At 41.2% G+C, this 20,034-nt stretch overlaps 1 protein-coding gene across 1 annotated transcript in view; it reads left to right on the forward strand.

The window, feature by feature from the left end:
- LOC124606003 (dynein beta chain, ciliary) overlaps positions 1 to 20,034 on the forward strand; it is an 809,537-nt gene that overhangs the window by 463,676 nt on the left and 325,827 nt on the right. The window contains exon 43 of the mRNA XM_047137965.1: positions 401 to 528. Within this exon, the coding sequence (XP_046993921.1) occupies positions 401 to 528 (128 nt within the window). The remainder of the gene's footprint in view (positions 1 to 400; positions 529 to 20,034) is intronic.

Genomic DNA, 20,034 nt, shown 5'->3' on the forward strand with positions numbered 1-20,034 from the left:
AAACTGCAACACTTCACTGTCCGCCACTCCCACCATACTATCCCTCCCCCACCCGCCCCAGCCTCCTCCTTATCCCCACCCAGTCGCCACTCTCATCATGCAATGGTGCTGCTGTTGACAGTGTAGTTTCAGCTTTTTATAACTTCTATTGAATGAAATGTTTTTACTTGATTTTGCTTTTGATTTTTAGATGTAAAAGAGTTAATAAGTTTTACTTAGTCAAACACAATATTTTTAATCATTTTATTCATTTATTTTATTTTTCTGTTAGTAACGTTGTAGTAGAATGTTTTCATTAGGACTTATAAAGGAATCTTTGATTCTGAAAATAGGCATTCTTGTATTCTATTTTGACATGCGGCTCATCATAAAACTCTAATATACATCCACTGTGTTGCAGGTTTGTTTTCTGTTATAATGAGGGATCAAGCAAACTTAGGTGGCGACAACCCTAAATGGATTATACTGGATGGTGACATCGACCCAATGTGGATTGAATCACTCAACACTGTTATGGATGATAACAAGGTATGTAAAAAATGACAATAGATTAGGATAATCTTGTGCAACAGTGGGAACATCACATAAAGAACACTTATGATGAGAAGAAGTGCTTTAGACATCCAATACATTCAGCATCTTAATAATATTAATATAAAATTCTCAGTAAGAGCACAGCGGTTTTCTCCCTAGATGTGTATATTGAAGATGTGTTGCAAATATTTCCCAGGAGTGATTTTAATGTTGCAAGAAAAAGCGTGTCAATGGGATAAAATTGTGAACAACTTTAAATTGTGGTTCAAACTGATAAAAGTAAAAACAATTCTTATCTAATAAAATAAGATGCTGAATCTTCTTGGATCTGCCAAAGAGTTTCTCTGTTAATTATATAAATCTGTTAAGTTAGTGTATGTGGGCTACATAGACATTTTTTTACTCGTGAGTATCTATGAAGAAACAAACATGTAGAGCACAGAAAATTTTTGACATGTGATCATTTTGTATTGTAGTTGGAAGAAGGGGATGTAAACATTGAGCAAGTGCCAGAGCAGCTACAACAATATTATTGTCACATCAAAGATCATGAATACTCATAGAGTATTGTTGCTATGCCCACTTTATTACATAGATGGAAGTCATAATCTATACCCTCAAGTAGCTCTGCTCAGGGTAGAGACATTTCACTTTGTGTTTTGATCGTGCTGCATATATTTACTTTATAGATTGTGCACAATTTATATTTGTTAGAACTCACTCTTGAATTTTGGATGTGTACTGGAATTTACCATTTGCTTATATGGTTTATGGATTTGGCAATCCTTCCTGGTTACTCTTCAGTCCCCAACATTTCAAGCTTGTGACAACTGGCTCTGTGAATGACTAGAAAGTGGGCACTGCTTGATCACACTTAATCTTGTTACTAGAGTCCATGTAGGATGTGGTGGCTGATGCACAGTAACCAGTTTTGGTTCAGTGTGCTTCGCGAGTTCATTCATTTGTTCGGAAGGGGAGGCCAACATTTTTTGCCAGCTGTTGGCAGGTCAGTGATGCGCTGCAGGGACAGAATTGAGGCATACACCCTGAAAATTTTCACAAATGATTTTACAGATACTATACAGTAAAAATAATTCATTTTTGCATTATTTATAGCCTTATATGTCATTTGTTGATGATGTGCCCATCTTTTCATTAATTGTCATAGTTATTGCATAACGTGCTGCTGCATTTGAAATTTAGCTAACATATTGAAGTTTTCTTTAGACTTGGGTGGCGATCACTACATATCCAGTTTCAGGAAAATTGACCCGATGTAGCACATTCATTTGCTATCATACCTGCCAGCAATAAAACCTGAATGAAATATACACAACATTCCACATATTTCATAAATGATTTGAGATATCAAAATTAGATTATGCCAAACGATAGCATGCAAAGAAGAGACTGTTTTTCCATATGGTTATTATGCAAAACTTAATTACCTACTGTGTTATTCAACTGACTACAGACTTTTTGATGAAAGAATGTAATTTTTAAAGACCGTTGATAGCTAGTAAAATGAGGAATTGTTTAGGTTTTGGAACAACATAAGTGAAACATTACATGTATATTTTCTATCAAGGACGTGCTTTTTCATAAGCTATTGACCTTACTTCTCCTCAGTTCCTCACTTAATAAACTTAATAAACCACTGTTTCAGAACTCTCTTGCAATAGTGTCTGTACAACATGCTAGGGAGGTAACATTGTGAAAACACTGCTGTGTTTTGCGGAAAGAAGTAAATTTTAGCATGACAACAATGAAATGTGGGTTGCACTCAAAATTTTCCACTCCTGTTGCTTCTCTGAAAGTTACAAATGGTTAACAAGCCAGGCAAGAGTAAGTCGTTGCTTTTGTTGTATTTTTAACTGAATTTCTTTTAGGTGTTACCCAAAGTAGAGGTGACAGTAGATCTATTTGAATGTTCATCGTGCAAGTGTGAGCATCGTGTGGCTGCACTTAATATTTACAAAAAATAAAAATATGAGCACAGTCTTCAGTTCAAAATGGCACCTGCCCTCCAGTGCTTGGCATTTCCCCTCCAGCGACTGCCCCTGACCTGTACCACTACTGCTCCCCATGAATGCCCCACCGATTACACATCTACTTGCCATGTTATTCTGCACACACTCTAAATATACCAGGGAGGCTAGGAAGGTACCAGTGAGGTTAACACTGACCATAAGAGCTCAGATTTTCAATCTCTGTATTCCTAGCAGTCATTAGATTATCTAACCAGCTTCAGAAAATGAAGCAGTTTTGGCCAGCACAACCACTGTCACTGTCACTGTCATCAGCTTCAGTCCAGTCACATATCTTCACCATGTGGGTCAAGATGTTGAAACCAAGCTCCAGTGAGGTGTCCTTTTGTTGTGCACTCTGCCCACAATTCTTCAGTTGTCCCATAAGTTGTCACCATTGAAAGTCACAGAGGGCAGCAGTTAAGTCATCAGTCTCACACCCAGAGAATGGTGTTTCAAATCTGTGCCTCACCATCATGATTTAGATTTTTCATAGTTTCCTTTAGTCGCAACAAATGATGGGATTGTTCCTGTGAAAAGAAAGCAGTTCATTTCCTTCCCCATCCATTCCAAATCCAAGCATATGGTATGTCAAAAATGATCTCATCATTGATGGGACATTACACCCTAAGATTCCTTTACTCATTGAGAGACTCTACTGACCTGTCATTTGAGGAACTAAAACATTTCTTTTATGTCCACTACTTTGTTTAAAAGAAAGGGATTAGGGGGACTATGTAGTGTTGGGTTTTTTGAAATTTCATCAGCACCAAAATCTACTGTATTTATCATATACACCTTGGACTGCTGGTCTTTGAAAGTGCCGATTCAGTTTTGATAACACAATATCGAAGAAATCAGATCCCAACTCACTGTGGTAGGGTTTAAAAATTAGCTTCTTTCCAGATGAGCAGGTCCCATGTTATGCATTAAAACTTTTATATATTCCTCAGTGGAGTAAGTGCTATATGTCATACATCTGTTTCAGAATCTCAAAAACTGCAAACCTGAACATGCTTGTTCTCCCATTGACAGCTCAAGCCAAAGAACAGCAGCTGTGTCTTCCACAGAACTGTACTCCTCCCTGTCTCTATCATCATTTCCTTTCATTGCGCAGAACTTCACTTCCGTGAGTCGAAACTGATAATGCCCATGGATGATAAACTTTTCTTTTCAGAAACATCAGCTTAAAGTCGTATTTAATACTCAATTGCTCTGTCTTTGAGGAGCATGTGTTAAGCTGAGATGACAAGGGAATTTCACTGTTACTTTCTAACATTATTGTTTCTGCTCACAGCCTCTGGCCATACATCTATAATGTGTTGATTTCAACAGAATAAGTTCACACAAACTGGAGCCACATAGAGTGCCACTACATGTGTTTTGTTTGATCTGAATGTTTGTACTCATCTTGCATATTTTCAAGTTGATACTAGTGCATAAATCACATAATTGTGATACCTATCAGTGTTTGGATTCTCCAGCATTCTCACAGACCTCACAAATGTTAGTAGGATACAAAAATTACCAAATCCTAATAATAGGAGCCTTCACAGTTGATATCACCTGCCAAGAATTGTATTATTAGTAAGAAATTACCTCAATATATGAAGAACATGTTGACTACACATCTTAACAGCATTACATTCTCCTACACAGAAACACCGAGTGAGTGGCACAGTGGTTAGCACACTGAACTCACATTCGGGACGACAGTTCCAATCCACATCTGGCCATCCAGATTTGTTTTATGTGATTTTCCTAAATCACTCAAGGCAAATGCCAGAATAGTTCCTTTGAAAGAGCATGGCCAATTTCCTTCCCCATCCTTGAAACATTTCAAGTTTGTGCTCCATCTCTAATGTTGTCAATACCAGTGGGATGTTAAATCCTTATCTTCCTTCCATCCTTACAGATACAGTAAATTTGTTTTTGGATTCTATGTTATTCCAATTACTGGACATGTCTAAACAGTTTGCCACCACATTCATGTACCTGTGCATCTTCCTATCCTGCTGTCAATGATATTGTGAGCTGCCATGAAGTCAACTTCATCGGTGATGGATTTCCACATGGGAGGTGCCATGTGAGATGTACTTTTAGCCTATGCGAAGGGTGGATAACACTGACAGACAATAGGCGTTTTGCATCTCTTTCAAGGCTCACTGTACTGAGCCAGAAGTCACCAGATATGCAGCAATGCTACACGATGTCTCCAAGATTCTGACTGTCATTATAGCCAAGGCTGATTGCAGTGGGTAGTGACCCAGCTGCTCATCATAGAGTTGGTACTTGAATTTTACCCTATCACCACCAGCTCCCATTGCCTCCAACAGAGTTACAGCCACTACCACATATGCTGCTGGTCTAAACTCCATTCACTATGTATAAACCAAGATTTCTCTGTCATTACCAATTCCAGTTACAGTTCCTGCAATTCCTCCACAGGAAACAGCCAGAACAGTTGTGGAAGCACTGGCTTGATACTTCATCTCAGTCAGCTGGCAACTACTGCTGCCAGGGCAGCTACATGGAGGAAAAAACATAGATTTAGGATCAGAGAGGCTTTACCAAACAGCAAGCAGATATATGAACTCTGGTCACACCTGTCATGTTACCGCATATCAGAGAAATTGCCTATAACTGTATGTAATACCCTCAATGGCAGTCACTCTTCACTTCGTGTTTTCCATTAGCTGCAGCTACTTATTCAATCGATTTTGCACTGTTTACTCTCCCCAGGAGACTTCAGCTAGAAGTACGCGGGTGGCGACCACGGGGACCCGAGCTGAGTCTGACATTGCTTCCACTTACTTGTGTCAGACCCCTACTTCTCCTTCCCTATCGGCCTCCCTTGGCCAACTCTTGCCTTTTTGACCCCAACAGTATTAGGTTTTGAGACCCGAGGGCGTCTTTACAATTTTCTTAATCCTACTTATAACCCAACTCCTGAGGGGAGCCCACCCCTTAAGAAAAGCCAAAAGTCCTGTAAGCTGTGAGGGTAACACCGCAGGTTGGACGAGAGGCCAGCACCCTCTCTTCATAAAAAAAATTAAACATGCTTTCAAGACTACAAGTAAGCCTCGGAACATTACTGACAAAAATAGATGACGTCAACGGCAAAGGAACGGTGTACGATTTGGAACGTGGAATGTAAGGAGTCTGTACAAGACAGGAGCTGCAATCAGTGTGGTCAAGGAAATTCAGAGGTACAAACTAGACCTAGTTGCACTGCAAGAAATCCGGTGGGACGATGCTGGGAGCTTTGATGTTGAAAACTTTACAATTCTGTGTGGAGCCTGTGAACGAAGTCATCTGTTAGGCATTGGTTTCTGCGTTAGTAAGACGTTGGCTACTAATGTTTCAGAATTCGTTTCGGTCAACCCAAGAATATCTGTTCTAACAATGGACGTAAAGCATAATAAGACGACTTTTGTGAACTGTCATGCTCCTACAGAGGAGAGCGAATGTGAAGTGAAAGACGAGTTCTATGCACAGCTAGAGGCAGTGATTGACGCTATACCAAATGGACACCTGAAGATCCTCCTTGGTGATATGAATGCCAATGTTGGGAAAAAACAAATATTCCAAGACACAACAGGAAGGCACAGTTTACACAACCTAAGCAATGACAATGGGGTTAGGTTCATCAACTTCACTACATCATTAGTGTTGTTCATCTCCAGCACAAACTTCCAGCGGAAAAACATACATAAAGGAACCTGGGTGTCACCAGATGGGAGAACTGTAAATCAAATAGAACATGTTGCCATTGATCTCAGAGCCAAGAGATGGGTGTTAGACGTTAAGACAGCGTGAGGTGCCAAAAGTGGGAGTGATCATTTCCCGGTCAGAGGCCGTTTAAACATACAGTGTAAAGGAAGAACGGGGCCTAGATTAAAAAGAGTGGAAAGGTACCATGTGGAGAAACTGAAAGATGAGGCAATGAGGACCGGATACCAGTTGCAACTAAGTAACCTCTTTGAATCACTCAGTGAAATGGACGCGAATCAGGACCTTGAACTAATGTGGGGAAACATCCAGAGCTCAGTTAGGGATACAGCAAAGGAAACACTCATGGGAAACCCAGTGGGCAAGATCTGGTTTGGAAAGGAATGTGCAGATGTGCTGGAAAGGAGAAAGGAAGCCAGGAACAAGTGGCTAAAGGGGACAAATCTGGCACAGGCCAAAGCACAATTTGAGGAAGTCCGAAAGACTACGCAAGCAATTCTGAGAAGAGCAAAGAGGAAATACATAAAGAATATCATCACTGAAGCATAAACAGACTTCAGAGGATGAAAGAATAGGGACATGTTTCTGAAGCTGAAGTATCTCTGCAAAGGTCACCAGGCCAAGCAGAAATTTGTCAAAGATTCCCGTTATAAGATCCTGACGAATGATAGGGACATAGCTGAGAGATGGAAAGAATACTTTCGACAGCTGCTAAATTGTGATGAACCTGAACTGCAGTTTGATTTCCAGTACCCAATTACAGCCAATGCAGACAAACCCCACCTACCCAGGATGAGATAAAAACCAGAATCAGACACCTTAAACAGAATAAGAGTCCAGGCGAAGATGGAATACAGGCTGAAATGATCCTGGCAGGAGGAGAGAAACTTGCAGAAAAAATACACTGACTGATACAGGCAATATGGACCAAAGAAGAACTACCAGCAGAATGGAAAACAGCTCTGATTTGTCCAATACATAAGAAGGGCGACAAACTGACAACTATCGAGGAATCGCCCTGCTTAACGTCTGCTGTAAGTACCTGTCCAATTGCCTCATACATAGAATTCAGCCGGTGGCAGAATCAGTGATTGGGGAGTACCAGGGAGGTTTGCGGCCAGGACGGTCAACAGTAGATCACATCTTCAGTCTCCGGCAGCTCACTGAGAAACTGGGTGAATATGGTAAAGATTTGCATATTTTATTCGTTGATTTTAAGAAGGCCTATGATTGCACACATCGCAAGAGCCTGCTCAATTGTTTAAGGGAGTTTGCCATAGCAGAGAAACTCATCAATCTGATGAAGATCTGTCTGAACGAAACACGTGCAAAGGTGAAGATGGGAAATCTCGTAACTGAGGAGTTTGAAATTGTGGCAGGACTCAGGCAAGGAGATGGCTTGTCCCCTATGCTGTTCAACTTTGCCCTCGAGAAGATCGTACGTGAGACCTTCCAAGAGAACGAAGGGATTGATATCGAAGGAAAGAGATTGACATACTTAGCCTGTGCAGACGACATCTGTTTATTCTCTAAGTTGGAAGAGGAATTGGAGCAAGTGACCAAAGCACTAAAGGAGGCTGCCAGCAAATTTGGGCTAAACATAAATGAAGCCAAGACTGAATACCTCGTTATGACGCGTGGTCATTGTCAGACTGCTGATCATCTACAATCACTGCAGGTTGGGGACCATTCCTACAAGAGAGTGCAAGAATTCAAATACCTAGGGGCACTTTTCATTGAGAACTCGTCATGTGAAGCAGAGATCAGTGCCAGAATACAAGCAGGAAACTGATCTTACCACAGCCTAGCTGAACTGCTTCAGTCCAAATATCTCTCCAGACAGCTCAAGATTCGACTGTACAAAACCCTGATCCAGTCTGTTGTTCTATTTGGCTGTGAGACATGGAGTATCCGGAAACAGGACTTCCATAAGCTCTTTGTTTTTTAGAGAAAAGTGCTTCGGAAGATCTTCTGTCTGGTTCTGGATGCAGATACAGGGGAATGGATGATCAGATACAACCAAGAGCTTGAGGAACTATACCAGCAGCCCAACATAGCAGGAACTGTCAAAGCCAAACAAATGCAGTGGGCCGGCCATGTGGCCTGGATGGAGAATCACAGATGGCCTCGGAAGCTCCTGGATTTCACACCTACAGGAAAGAGACCGCCAGGGAGATCCAAGAAGCGTTGGAGGGATGGACTCCATGAAGATTTAATCCAAGTGTCAATAGATGTGAACGAATGGCAGATAGCAGCAATGGACAGAATACAGTGGAGGAGGAAATTAGTAGATGCGTGTGGTCCACTGGGCCTGATCACATAGTAGTAGTAGTAGTAGTAGTAGAAGTAGTTACTCTCATAGAACTTGGACTTGGTTTTTGGTGTAAATGGGCAATACTGTTTGCAAGTGTTGTCTATGGACTTTGAAATTCTTTCTGATACTCATAGTTCTCTATTCATAACGTCACACGTGAAGCTTATGACAGGTTTCATGAAAGAATAAGGAATGGCCATTGTGAAAAGCGGTATTTGAGTCCTCTATATGTGTCAGTAAATACTCTATACAACTGGGTTAATGGAGGGGGATCTGCTGTTTTCACTTTTAATGAAGTGATGTACTTGTTCTAATAGCAACAGAATACTCTTGTACAGACAAATACATGACATTATTTTATTCCCAGCGCAACATGTCAGAAAGTATAGCTCTGAAACGTTGTAGATACGAGGATCAGGCTTTGACTTTGGGCCATTATGTTTGTATGGCAGTAAAATAGAAGTCCATTGTACCACCAATTGTGTTACATAAATTTATCATATTTGATATATACATTACAAACCAATTGTGAAACAATGCGGACAGTGGTAATGTTGCATGAATTGTTAAATATCTCATTGCATTTGATATATATATAATTCTCATTCTCATTTTTTTCATTTTTTCCTCATATATGCACCTATAAATGCTCTTGTAGTGTTTCATTTATGGCATAGCATTAGGCACATTTCATATTTTAAAAATAATGCACAAAATTTAGACCATGTAATCGAGTGAACATTCAAACTAAATTATAACAACTGTAAAAGTTTCAGGAAAATTGTCAAGATTAAAACAACATTCCTAAATTTCTGTTTAAAATATGATGCATACTGCACCAGTTTGACAACAAAATTTCATCTTCTCTGTAAACAAAGTTTTTTTCGGCTTATGGCTTCAAAATCACTTCAAATGGCACACACATATAAACAAAATTAATGGAACACTAAATAAAATATGTTACAGTCTGCGTTTACACTCTGTCAAAGCAAATTATACCATTGTCCAAACTGCCTACTTTGCCCAATTCCACAGCATCCTACTGTACAGAATTATATTCTTGGAAAATACACCACCTAGTTCAGTCATATTCTGAACTCAAAAAAGAACTGTAAGAGCAATGCAACATGCTCGACAAACAGATTCTTGCAAACGCCTTTTTCAAAAGTCATCAATTGTCCCTCTTCCCTGTAGGTATATACTAGAAATCTGTAAATATATTAGAAAGAATTTAAAAGATGTAAATGAAAATTTTAATTTCCTTGAACATGATACAAGACAAAAGGAAAATTTTCATGTCCAGCCAGTAAGGACACCAGCCTATAAAACCTCCACACTAAGCAGCAATATACAATTTTACAATAGACTTCCATACAAAGTAAAAGACAAGTTATCATACTTACTCTTTTGTAAAACCCTAAGGGCATTCTTACTGCAAGAACCTTTGTTGATATATATTACTTGTTCTATATTAAATCACTCATGATTAAAACCCTAACAGATTACCTGAAATTCAGTTTTACCATCAAGAAATAATGACAAGATTTCATGGTCTCATGAAGTTTAGCTAATAATGTGACCATTCTTATTATTACATCATGCATGTTTCCCTATGTCAGATGAATTATGTGTGTGAAACTGCAGACAGCCATTTAAAAAAGCCATTAATGGTAGTGAACAACTATTTCTGAAGGCAGTTAATTTAACTTTTGTCTTAAACTAGCCATATGTTTTCTATCATACTAGAAAATCCCGAGTGAAATACAAATAATGAAAGAATTAAAGGTAACCATTCAATGTGCTTTTAAGGTTTTGAGATGCTAAAATGCACAGAAACAAGACGCAAATTGTTGCTGAGATTTCAACATTCTTTCTTAGAGCTGACTGACTAAGACACACACAAACATGGATACTTATAATTGCATGGCTGCATAAGTGAATGAGCTTTTGTTGGATGTTGTATGAAGACTAAAATATAAGGGACATTCAAAAAGAAATGAGCCGGAGGCATAATTACAGAAACCATTACTGTATGTTGGAAGTATTGACCGTGGCTTGTCCCACTGTGACACAAGGCGGTGAATGGCTGTCTCGTAAAATTCCCGGGCTGCGATGTTAACCAGTTCCGCATGTACAGCTGGACGTCATCGTCTGAAGTGAATCGTTATGCTGACATTCTTCTTTGTCCAAGACGGCCCCCTTCTGATTCACTTCATGCAGGATCGGACAACAGTGAATGCTCAGTGTTACTGACAAAACTTGACCAACCTTCGCCAAGTGATCAAATCAAAACAACCAGGCAATCTCACACATGGGGGCATTCTGCTCCATGACAGTGCAAACCCTTATACGACCAACACAGTCACGGCACTCCTGCAGAAATTCAAATGGGAGGTTGTTGGCCACCCTCCATACAGTCTGGACCTCTCTCCCTGTGATTACACCATTTTTGGTCCCTTTAAAAAGGCTCTGAGGGGCAAACGATTCACCTCGGACGACGACGTCCAGCTGTACGTGCGGAACTGCTTAACATTGCAGCCCCAGGAATTTTGTGAGACAGCCATTCGCTGCCTTGTTTCATAGTGGGACAAGTGTCTTAACAGCCAGGGTCAATACTTCTTACATACAGGTACTGGTTTCTGTAATTATGCCTCCAGGTTGTTTCTTTTTTAATGCCACTTATAATATCCACTGCATTAAGTGTAATTAATTTATGCATGAGCAACTGTGATTTCTTTAGATTAAATAACATGAATCATGTTCCATAGATGCCACTAAGAGTAGTTTCTGATAGAGTATCTGAAATAAGTCAGATTTGGAAACATTATAAAATGATGGTTGTATGATGTTATGGTTTTAACGTCATTTAAAATATGACCTAGTTTTAAAAAACAACATAAATCTTTTTAATTCACTCTTAAACTTCAGTATATTTCCCAAAATACATACATCATTAATTGTTATGATATCTGACTGGTCAGCACACGTATTATTACTACATGGACATGCATATGCAATTTATCAGATGTATATATAGAAGTGTGTATAAAAGTTTCAGGCAATCTGCACTGAATGACAGAAAGTGAAGCACCCAGAAGACATGAATGGGTGTCAGTGTAACTTCATACACATACATACCATCAGCGGGTATGTAAATGATTAGAGTTTCAGTTCTCTGCAGTGGGTAGAACAGCCACCAGAGTGCATTAGTGTTCTTCATGTTTAATTTTCTTCTTACCAGGCCTATCAGGGTATACAAAGGACATGAGCAGCATCAGATGTTTAATGGTCACTGTGGAGGATACAAAGATGCTGCATACTCATGTAAGACAGCACCTGACAGAATTTGGAAGGGGCACCATTGTGAGATACCATTCGACAAGCTGGTTGAATAGTTTTGTGGAGTATTCAGATGTGACAGTGGACCAATGTTGGAATGAATGGGAATTTGAGGGCAGGCACACTTGACATCAAGGTTTCAGTTGGCCATGTCTGACCACCACAAGGGAGGATTGCCATATTGTGCATGAAGCACTTTTTAATTCCTTCACACCAGTATCTGCCATCCAAGAACAAGTAATGGACTCCTTGCAACTTTCTCTGTCTTACCCCATACCATGATCGGAGACTAGCAGCAGCAGGGCTATGGAATTACCATCCCATGCATAGGCTGTCATAAACACCACAGCACAAATGGATGTCTGTGGAGTGGTGCCATGACCAAGAAGCTAGGACTGCTGATATATGGTGCCACTTTGTGATCTGCAATGACTCGTGTTGTACGCTTCCCCAAATGTCCATCATCAGCAAGTATGACGATAGTCTGGGGAGAAGTTCCATTCATCCAATGTTTTGGAGAGGCGTACCAGAGTTAGTACTGGCTTCACAGTGTGGGAAGCCATCATGTATGACTTCAGGTTGTGGCGGGTAGTGTTTAGGGAAACGCTGACAGCACAGTGGTATGTCACAGGCATCCTGCGTCCTCACATGTTATCTCTTGAGACATAACTGTGGCACCACTTTTCAACAGAACAGTGCTTGTCCGCACATGGCATGTGTCTCTGTGAACTGTCTGTGTGATGTTGTGGTTCTTGTTGTTGTTGTTGTTGTTGTTGTTGTGGACTTCAGTCCTGAGACTGGTTTGATGCAGCTCTCCATGCTACTCTATCCTATGCAAGCTTCTTCATCTCCCAGTACCTACTGCAACCTACATCCTTCTGAATCTGCTTAGTGTATTCATCTCTTGCTCTCCCTCTACTATTTTTACCCTCCACACTGCCTTCCAATACTAAATTGGTGATCCCTTGATGCCTCAGAACATGTCCTACCAACTGATCCCTTCTTCTAGTCAAGTTGTGCCACAAATTCCTCTTCTGCCAATTCTATTCAATACTTCCTCATTAGTAATGTGATCTACCCATATAATTTTCAGCATTCTTCTGTAGCACCACATTTCGAAAGCTTGTATTCTCTTCTTGTCTAAACTATTTATTGTCCATATTTCATTTCAATACATGGCTACACTCCATACAAATACTTTCAGAAATGACTTCCTGACACTTAAAGCTATACTCGATATTAACAAATTTCTCTTCTTCAGAAACGCTTTCCTTGCCATTGCCAGTCTACATTTTATTTCCTCTCGACTTCGACCATCATCAGTTATTTTGCTCCCCAAACAGCAAAACTCCTTTACCACTTTAAGTGTCTCATTTCCTAATCTAATTCCCTCAGCATCATCTGACTTAATTCGACTACATTCCATTATCCTCATTTTGCTTTTGTTGATGTTCATCCTTTATATCCTTTCAAGACAGTGTCGATTCCGTTCAACTGATCTTCCAAGTCCTTTGCTGTCTCTGACAGAATTACAATGTCACTGGTGAACCTCAAAGTTTTTATTTCTTCTCCATGGATTTTACTGAGCGAGGTGGCGCAGTGGTTAGCACACTGGACTCGCATTCGGGAGGACGACGGATCAATCCCGTCTCCAGCCATCCTGATTTAGGTTTTCCGTGAATTCCCTAAATCGTTTCAGGCAAATGCCGGGATGGTTCCTTTGAAAGGGCACGGTCGATTTCCTTCCCAATCCTTCCCTAACCCGAGCTTGCGCTCCGTCGCTAATGACCTCGTTGTCGACGGGACGTTAAAACTAACCACCACCACCACCTCCATGGATTTTAATACCTACTTCGAATTTTTCTTTTGTTTTCTTACTGCTTGCTCAATATACAAATTGAATAACATTGAGGAGAGGCTACAACCCTGTCTCACTCCCTTCCCAACCATTGCTTCCCTTTCATGTCCTTCGACTCTTATAACTGCCTTCTGGTTTCTGTACAAATTGTAAATAGCTTTCGCTCCCTGTATTTTATCCCTGCTACCTTCAGAATTTGAAAGAGAGTATTCCAGTCAACATTGTCAAAAGCTACATATGCTAGAAATGTAGGTTTGCCTTTCCTTAATCTAGCTTCCAAGATAAGTCGTAGGGTCAGTATTGCCTCACGTCTTCCACTGTTTCTATGGAATCCAAACTGATCTCCCCTGAGGTCGGCTTCTACTAGTTTTCCATTTGTCTGTAAAGAATTCGCATTAGTATTTTGCATCCATGACTTGTTAAACTGATAGTTCGGTAATTTTTGCATCTGTCAACCTCTGTTTTCTTTGGGATTGGAATTATTATATTCTTCTTGAAGTCTGAGGGTATTTTGCCTGTGTCATACATCTTGCTCACCCGATGGTAGAGTTTTGTCAGGACTGGCTCTCCCAAGGCTGTCAGTAGTTCTACTGTAATGTTGTCTACTCCCGGGGCCTTCTTTCGACTCAGGTCTTTCAGTGCTCTGTCAAACTCTTCACGCAGTATCATATCTCTCATTTCATCTTCATCTACATACTCTTCCATTTCCATAATATTGTCCTCAAGTACATCACCCTTGTATAGACCCTCTATATACTCCTTCCACCTTTCTGCTTTCCATTCTTTGCTTAGAACTGGGTTGCCATCTGAGCTCTTGATATTCATACAAGTGGTTCTCTTTTCTCCAAAGGTCTCGTTAATTTTCCTGTAGGCAGTATCTATGTTAACTCTAGTGAGATAAGCCCCTACATCCTTACATTTGTCCTCTAGCCATCCTTGCTTAGCCATTTTCCACTTCCTGTCGAGCTCATTTTTGAAACGTTTGTATTCCTTTTTGCCTGCTTCATTTACTGCATTTTTATATTTTATTTTCTCCTTTCATCAATTAACTTCAGTACCTCTTCTGTTCCCAAGGATTTCTACTAGCCCTCATCTTTTTACCTACTTGATCCTCTGCTGCTTTCACTACTTCATCCCTCAAAGCTACCCATTCTTCTTCTACTGCATTTATTTCCCCCATTCCTGTCAATTGCTCCCTTATGCTCTCCCTGAAACTCTGTACAACCTCTGGTTTAGTCAGTTTATCCGGGTCCCATCTCCTTAAATTCCCAACTTTTTGCAGTTTCTTCAGTTTTAACCTACAGTTCATAACCAATAGATTGTGGTCAGAGTCCACATCTGCCCCTGGAAATGTCTTATAATTTAAAACCTGGTTCCTAAATCTCTGCCTTACCATTATATAATCTATCTGATAACTTCTAGTACCTCCAGGATTCTTCCATGTATACAACCTTCTTTCATGATTCTTGAACCAAGTGTTAGCTATGATTATGTTATGCTCTGTGCAAAATTCTGCCAGGCGGCTTCCTCTTTCATTTCTTGCCCCCAATCCATATTCACCTACTATGTTTCCTTCTCTCCCTTTTCCTCTTATCGAATTCCAGTCACCCGTGAGTATTAAATTTTCATCTCCCCTCACTACCTGAATAATTTCTTTTATTTCATCATACATTTCATCAATTTCTTCATCATCTGCAGAGCTAGTTGTCATATAAACTTGTACTACTGTAGTAGGCGTGGGCTTCGTGTCTGTCTTGGCCACAATAATGCATTCACTATGCTGTTTGTAGTAGCTTACACCAACTCCTATTTTTTTTTATTCATTTTTAAACCTACTCCGGCATTACCACTATTTGATTTTGTATTTATAACCCTGTATTCACCTGACCAAAAGTCTTGTTCCCCCTGCCACCAAACTTCACTAATTCCCACTATATCTAACTTTAACCTATCCATTTTCCTTTTTAAATTTTCTAACCTACCTGCTCGATTAAGGGATCTGACATTCCATGCTCCAATCCGATAACACCAGTTTTCTTTCTCCTGATAATGATGTCCTCTTGAGTAGTTCCCATCCGGAGATTGGAATGGGGGACTATTTTACCTCTGGAATATTTTACCCAAGAGGACGCCATCATCATTTAATCATACAGTAAATCTGCATGCCCTCGGGAAAAATTACACCTGTAGTTAATTCTTGCTTTCAGCTGTTCGCAGTACCAGCACAGCAAGGCCGTTTTGGTTAGTGTTACAAGGTCAGATCAGTCAATCATCCAGACTGTTGCCCATGAAACTATTGAAAAGGCTGCTGCCCTTCTTCAGGAAACACATGTTTGTCTGGCCTCTCAACAGATACCCCTCCATTGTGGTTGCACCCATGGTATGGCCATCTGTATTGCTGATGCACACAAGCCTTCCCACTAAGGCAAGGTCCCTGGTTCTTGGGGGGGGGGGGGGGGGGGGGGGGATGTTGTGGTACACGTGTGAAATTATTGTATGGCGCTGTTGGCTGGGATGTCCCATTCTGGTTTGGCCCCCAAGTGCAAGTCTTATTTCAGTTGGCGCCACATTGGGCAACTTGTGGCTGATGATGAGGATGAAATGATGATGAGGACAACACAACACCCAGTCCCTGAGCAGAGAAAATATTCGACATGGCCAGGAATCGAACCCAGGGCCCAATGTGTCGCAGGCAAGCGCATTACCACCCAGCTAAGTTGGCAGACAGTTACACCTGTGCCAGTAAGATACTGAGAGCTTTCCCTAATAGAACATGTGTGGGACCAGTGTGGAAGTCGACTCTATCCTAGTGCCAGTTCCGCGATATCACGGGCCATTTACAACAGTTGTGGGCCAGCTCACCTCAGCAGAGGATACAACAGCTCTAGGTACCCTTCCCTATTGAATCAGTATATCCATCTAAGCCACAAAGAGTGCAACATCATATTGATAAGTGGGCCCATACTGCCAAGTTCTTTCTAATTTTACTCAATTTTGTAATCACTGAAATAACATGACATGCTGCACCATTTCATTCTGTTTCTTCCTGCCCTTTTGAGCTCTGCTCTTTTTTCACCAGGCAGTGTTTTTCATTCCCTTTGTTTTAGTGAGATCCACTGATGAGAACATCAAAGGCTCCTGAGAAAGTCTTGTATGTCTTTAATGATTGCAGTATTATATCCTCAAAACCACAATTCTTCACATTGTGGTCCATGGATAAAACATTTTTTGGAGAAACAGCATCATTCAAATGTATTTTATGTTTTGATAACTGTTTTTCCCATCTGATTTTAAATTATTAAAATTTTTTTAAAATTCAGAAGTCTCTCTCTTTAGAAAGCCACCTGGCAATTAAACCCTGTACATGTGTGATTCTCATTATGGATCTCAGGCTGACTGTTTGGAACAGGCGTACTTCATTTAGAATGAGTATTGATTGCATATTAAAATTGTGTTCCTCTGACACCATAGTGGAACAAGATGTTTTTGTAATAGATTGCCCTGAACAACACAGTGACCAGAAGATTGCAAACGGCAGCAAACAGCTGCTTATAGAATATGATAGGCTTATTTACAGCATTAAACAACCTGCAACAGTTGTTTATGCAATCAGAAGATTATATATTGCTAAAAATGGCGGAAACATTTTTCAAAATTTTCCGTTTCCAAAAGAAATTCTCAAACTCTTGTGAAGCATCTTATAGTGACATATACATATACACCTTATAATGACATAAGTGCATATACAATTTTTTTTATTGAGTTCAGGCTAGCAGCATTTTGAGTAGTGCCTGTTGCAGTTACTATGTCTATGAGTGCCTACCACTTGTGACCCATTATTGCTGTGTAATCTGTTTATGCCAACGATTTCTTTCTGACAAAATAGTTCACAGGTGAACAGCCAGACTTCAGTGTTCAGTGCACCCAGTATTTTGGTATCCAACCACATTGCTGTCGTCAGCTGTGCTAATGAAGTGATTGGCTAGGAGCAGGTGTATTGCCAAGGAGCAGTTGTAGGGCTTGTTTCCCCCGACCCTCTCCCCCCTCACTTTTCTTCCCTCTGACGTAACACTGTACATGGTCTGTGCCCAGACATCGTTGCATGTACAACATCTCTTCCATGCCCCCTCCCACTGACAACTCACTTCATATGAGATTCACACTCAGGGATGCACACAGGCAGCATCTCTGCTATTGCCATTGTTCCACTGGAGGCCAAATTCAGTTCATTGTGGGGTATTTCCTTCCTCTTCTTATCAAACTAGCAAAGGAACTTTTCCAAGTGTCAATAAACAGTCTTGATGGTACTCAACAGGTATGTAAAATGGGCAAAATAATGCAATACATTCACACATTAAAAAAAGTTTTGCATTGCCCCAGTTCCCAGAACTTGACTGTAGATATTGTATCACAGACACAGTCACTTTGACTGTTCAGAGTTGTCACTAAACCCACCCAAAGATGTAAACAACCATGAATGAGCAGCACCTATTAGTAGGAGGGGGTCAAACAGCCGATCAGTTCCATTCATTCCACAGGGAAGGAGGTACACGGCTCATGTTGACCATAGTTCAGCCATGCCTGTACTTCGATCACGTCCTCAATGTTACTTTGTGCCAGGAAGGGCTCTCAACAAGGAAAATGTCCAGACATTTCAGAGTCAACCAAAGCAATGTTGTTCGGACACGAAATATATACAGAGAGACAGGAACTGTTGATGACGTGCCTCGCTCAGGCTGCCCAAGGGCTACTACTGCAGTGGATGACCGCTACCTGTGGATTATGGCTCAGAGGAACCCTGACAGCAATGCCACTATGTTGAATAATGCTTTTCGTGCAGCCACAGGACATCATGTTATGGCTCAAACAGTACGCAATAGACTGCATAATCCGCAACCTCACTCCCAATGTCCGTGGTGAGGTCCATCTTTCATCTTTGAACCACAACACCATGCAGCGCGCTACAGATGGGCTGAACAACATGCCAAATGGACCGCTCAGGATTGGCATCACGTTTTCTTCACTGATGAGTGTCGCATATGCCCTCAACAAGACAATCATCGACGTGTTTGGAGGCAACTCAGTCAGGTTGAATGCCTTAGACACACTGTCTAATGAGTGCAGCAAGGTGGGGGTTCCCTGCTGTTTTGGGATGGCATTATGTGGAGCAAATGTATGCCACTGGTGGCCAGGGAAGGCGCCGTAATGGCTGTACGATACGTGAATGCCATCCTCCAACTAATAGTGCAACCATATCAGCAGCATATTAGTGAGGCATTCGTCTTGATGGATGACAATTCACACCCCCATCATCCACATCTTGTAAATGACTTCCTTCAGGATAACATCATCGCTTGACTAGTGGCCAGCATGAAACTTCCTGGCAGATTAAAACTGTGTGCCGGACCGAGACTCGAGCTCGAGACCTTTGCCTTTTGTGGGCAAGTGCTCTACCAACTGAGCTACCCAAGCATGACTCACGCCCCATTCTCACAGCTTTACTTCTGCCAGTACCTCGTCTCCTACCTTCCAAACTTTACAGAAGTTGCTAGAGCACTTGCCCGCAAAAGGCAAAGGTCCCGAGTTGGAGTCTCGGTCCGGCATGCAGTTTTAATCTGCCAGGAAGTTTCATATCAGTGCACACTTCGCTGCAGAGCGAAAATCTCATTATGGAAACATCCCCCAGGCTGTGGCTAAGCCATGTCTCCACAATATCCTTTCTTTCAGGAGTGCTAGTTGTGCAAGGTTTGCAGGAGAGCTTCTGTAAAGTTTGGAAGGTAGGAGACGAGGTACTGGCAGAAGTAAAGCTGTGGGGATGGGGTGTGAGTCGTGCTTGGGTAGCTCAGTTGGTAGAGCACTTACCCGCGAAAGGCAAAGGTCCCGAGTTCGAGTGTCGGTCCGGCACACAGTTTTAATCTGCCAGGAAGTTTTATATCAGCACACACTCTGCTGCAGAGTGAAAATCTCATTAGTGGCCAGCATGTTCTCCAGACAGGAACCCTATCGGACATGCCTGGGATAGATTGAAAAGGGCTGTTTATGGACGACGTGACCTGCCAACCACTCTGAGGGATCTACACTGAATCACCATTGAGAAGTGGGGCAAACTGGATTAGAGGTACCGGTGTGTACAGCATTCTGGACCACCACCTCTTTAAGCCCCAATATGTCCTGGTGACAGCAAGGAAATCTGGTAAACAAACATCTGACCAGGTCAAAAGGTGTCTGAA

The sequence above is a fragment of the Schistocerca americana genome, chromosome 3 (genome assembly GCF_021461395.2).
Source record: "Schistocerca americana isolate TAMUIC-IGC-003095 chromosome 3, iqSchAmer2.1, whole genome shotgun sequence".
Taxonomy (NCBI): domain Eukaryota; kingdom Metazoa; phylum Arthropoda; class Insecta; order Orthoptera; family Acrididae; genus Schistocerca; species Schistocerca americana.